The sequence below is a fragment of the Nicotiana tomentosiformis genome, chromosome 4 (genome assembly GCF_000390325.3).
Source record: "Nicotiana tomentosiformis chromosome 4, ASM39032v3, whole genome shotgun sequence".
NCBI classification, from domain to species: Eukaryota; Viridiplantae; Streptophyta; class Magnoliopsida; order Solanales; family Solanaceae; genus Nicotiana; species Nicotiana tomentosiformis.
In genome coordinates this window covers 100,772,177-100,775,416 of record NC_090815.1, presented here as the reverse complement: position 1 = coordinate 100,775,416, position 3,240 = coordinate 100,772,177, and the positions used below count along the sequence as shown (strand labels likewise).

The 3,240-nt window shown below is 45.2% G+C and overlaps 1 protein-coding gene across 1 annotated transcript; it reads left to right on the top strand.

The window, feature by feature from the left end:
- LOC138910235 (uncharacterized) lies at nt 1–3,008 on the top strand. Its single transcript, XM_070201461.1, has 3 exons — nt 1–227; nt 1,958–2,363; nt 2,610–3,008. The coding sequence occupies exons 1-3, from the start codon at nt 1–3 to the stop codon at nt 3,006–3,008; spliced, it is 1,032 nt and encodes a 343-aa protein (XP_070057562.1).
- The last annotated feature ends 232 nt before the right edge of the window (nt 3,009–3,240 follow it).

Below are 3,240 nucleotides of genomic sequence, written 5' to 3'. Positions count from 1 at the left end.
ATGTGGGAGGACTCCCGTGAGGAGGGAAGCCCTCCGTCGAGGTGGAGTGAGTTTGTCGATGCTTTCATTGACCATTTCTTACCTACCGAGACTAAGGCAGCCCATGCCGCCGAGTTTGAGAGCCTGAAACAAGGTAGCATGAGTGTGTGGGAGTCTCATATGAGGTTCACGCGCCTGTCTAAATATGCCATCTACATGTTTCCTACCATGGAGGCGAGAGTGCGCCGGTTTGTGCAGTGCTTTAGCCTATTAGTTATTAATGAGGCCGCTATAGCTGCCTTGAATTCTGATATGAACTATGGGAAGATGGTGGCATTTTCTCAAGCTACAGAGAACCATAAATTGAAGAATAGGATGGAGCAAGGCCCGATCCGCAGGAAACTTTGGTGGTTCTTTTGGTGGTGGTGGTGGTAGGTCAGCATTCATAGGAGGGTCATCAGGGCCATACCAGTCTTTTGCTCAGTCTTCAGTCAGTGCACCGCCACCAGGGCCCAGTCAGCAGCAGTGTAGTCGTTTTAGGCCCGATCAGGGCAACATAGGATCCTACTAGCAGGGTCGGCCTGGTGGGAGATTCCAGCAGCAGAGGAGGCACCCATTCCCTAGGTGTGGGAAGATGCACTTACAGGTCTGCTACGTAGACCTACCCATATGCTATGGGTGCGGATTGAGGGGTCACATTCAGAGAGATTGCCGTCCATCCCGCCCGGGTGTGGGTAGGGGCACAACACAACCAGCTAGTTCTGTAGCTACTACATTCACAGCACCTCCTCTAGCTCGAGGCACTCCAACACCCGCAGGGCGTGGTGCAGCTAGGGGCGGTACACAAAGTTCGAGAGAACCCAGCCGTTTCTATACTATGAGTGGTTGCCAGAGTGCAGAGGCTTCTTCAGATGTTGTCATATGCATATTGATTGTTCAATCTCATAATGTATATGTTCTTATTGATCTCGTTCCACTTTGTCCTATGTCACTCCTTATGTTGCTATGGAATTTGGGATAGAACCAGAACATCTTCATGATCCGTTCTTTGTATCTACTACGGTTGGTGAGTTTATTGTGGCCGCGTGGGTTTATAGGGACTGTGTTGTCACGGTGCTTGGTCGGGAGACCATGGCCGATCTCATTGAATTGGGAATGGTTGATTTTGATGTAATCATGGGGATGAACTGGCTTTATTCATGTTTCTCTGAGCTTGATTGCCGAACAAGAGAAGTTAGATTTGAATTTCCAAATGAGCCAGTTATTGAATGGAAGAGGGATGATGTGGTACCGAAAGGTAGGTTTATTCTTACCTTGAGGCCACCAAGATGATCATTAAGGGGTGTATTTACTATTTGGTCCGGGTTACGGACACCGATGTTGAGGCACCTACACTTAAGCATGTGCCAGTTGTAAATGAATTTCCGGAGGTCTTTCCGGATGAGCTCTCTGGGATCCCACCAGACAGGGAGATTTAATTTGGGATCGATGTGATGCCCGACACACAGCCTATATATATTCCACCTTATAGAATGGCACCAGCAGAGTTAAAGGAGCTAAAGGAACAATTAAAGGATTTATTAGAGAAGGGTTTCATCCGGTCGAGTGTGTCGCCTTGGGGCATACCGGTCCTTTTTGTAAGGAAGAAAGATAGGTCACTGAGGATGTGTATTGACTATCGGCAGCTCAACAAGTACCCACTGCCAATGATAGATGACTTGTTTGATCAATTGCTGGGTGCTAAGTATTTCTCGAAGATTGATTTAAGATCCGGGTATCACCAGTTGAAGATCAGGGAGAAGGATATTTCGAAAACAGCTTTCAGGACTCGGTATGGGCACTATGAATTTCTGGTAATGTCTTTTGGGCTAACAAATGCCCCGACAACTTTCATGGATCTTATGAATTGAGTCTTTAAGCCTTTTCGTGACTCCTTCGTGATAATGTTTATTGATGACATCCTTGTATATTCATGAAGTGGAGAGGACCATGGCGAACATCTTAAGGCAGTTTTGCAGACTCTATATCAACACAAACTGTATGCGAAGTTTTCGAAATGTGAATTTTGGCTTGAATCTGCTACATTCTTGGGTCATGTCATTTTCGGAGAAGGAATTAAGGTTGATCTTCAGAAGATTGTAGTTGTGAAGAATTGGCCTAGACCTACAACTCCAACAGAGATTCACAGTTTCTTGGGCTTAGCTGGGTATTGTAGAAAGTTTGTGAAGGGGTTCTCTACTCGTGCCTCCCCATTCGCTAAATTGACGCAAAAGGCAGTTAAGTTCCTATGGTCAGATGCTTGTGAAAGAAGCTTCCAAGAGTTGAAATCAAGATTAACTAAGGCCCCGTTGTTGACTCTACCAGAGGGTACAAATGGGTTTGTGGTATATTGTGATGCTTCAAGAATCGGACTTGGGTGTGTATTAATGCAACATGGCAAGGTGATAGCCTATGCTTCTAGGCAACTTAAGAATCGTGAAAAGAATTATCCAACCCATGACTTAGAGCTCACGGTGGTGGTTTTTGCATCAAAGATTTTGAGTCATTATTTGTATGGGGTCCATGTGGATATATTCACGTACCATAGTTTTCAATATATTTTTAAACATAAGCAATTGAATCTGAGGCAGAGAAGATGGCTTGAGTTACTCAAGGATTACGTCATCGATATTCTGTATCATCCAGGAAAGGCTATTGTTGTAGCGTATGCTTTTAGCCAGACGTCCATGGGCAGTTTGGCTCACTTGGAGGCAAATCAAAGGCCGTTGGCCAAGGAGGTTCATCGGTTGGCTAGTTTGGGAGTTCGTCTTACGGACTCTAGTGAAGGAGGAGTGATTGTGCAAAATAGGGCTGAATCATCGCTTGTGGTGGAGGTCAAGTATAAACAATACAACGATCCATTGTTGGTACAATTGAAGGAGGGGATTCATAAACATAAGACCATGGCCTTTTCTCTTGGAATAGATGATGGTACGCTAAGGTACCAAGGGCGACTATGTGTTCCAAATGTGGATGTCTCTGGGAAATAATCATGACCGAGGCTCACACTTCTAGGTATTCCGTGCACCCGGGATCTAAAAAGATGTATCATGATCTTAAGGAAGTCTATTGGTGGAATGATATGAAGAGGAATATAGCGGACTTTGTGGCAAGATGTCCAAATTGTCAGCAAGTAAAGGTCGAACACCAACGGCCCAGTGGGTTGGCATAGAACACAGAAATTCTAATGTGGAAGTGGGAGATGATCAATATGGACTTTGT

Coding starts and splice junctions, on each gene's coding strand:
- LOC138910235 (XM_070201461.1), top strand. CDS start 1: ATGTGGGAGGACTCCCGTGAGGAGGGAAGCCCTCCGTCGAGGTGGAGT. Junction 228..1,957: donor ATGGAGGCGAGAGTGCGCCG/GTTTGTGCAGTG, acceptor ATATTCATGAAG/TGGAGAGGACCATGGCGAAC. Junction 2,364..2,609: donor AGGGTACAAATGGGTTTGTG/GTATATTGTGAT, acceptor AATCTGAGGCAG/AGAAGATGGCTTGAGTTACT.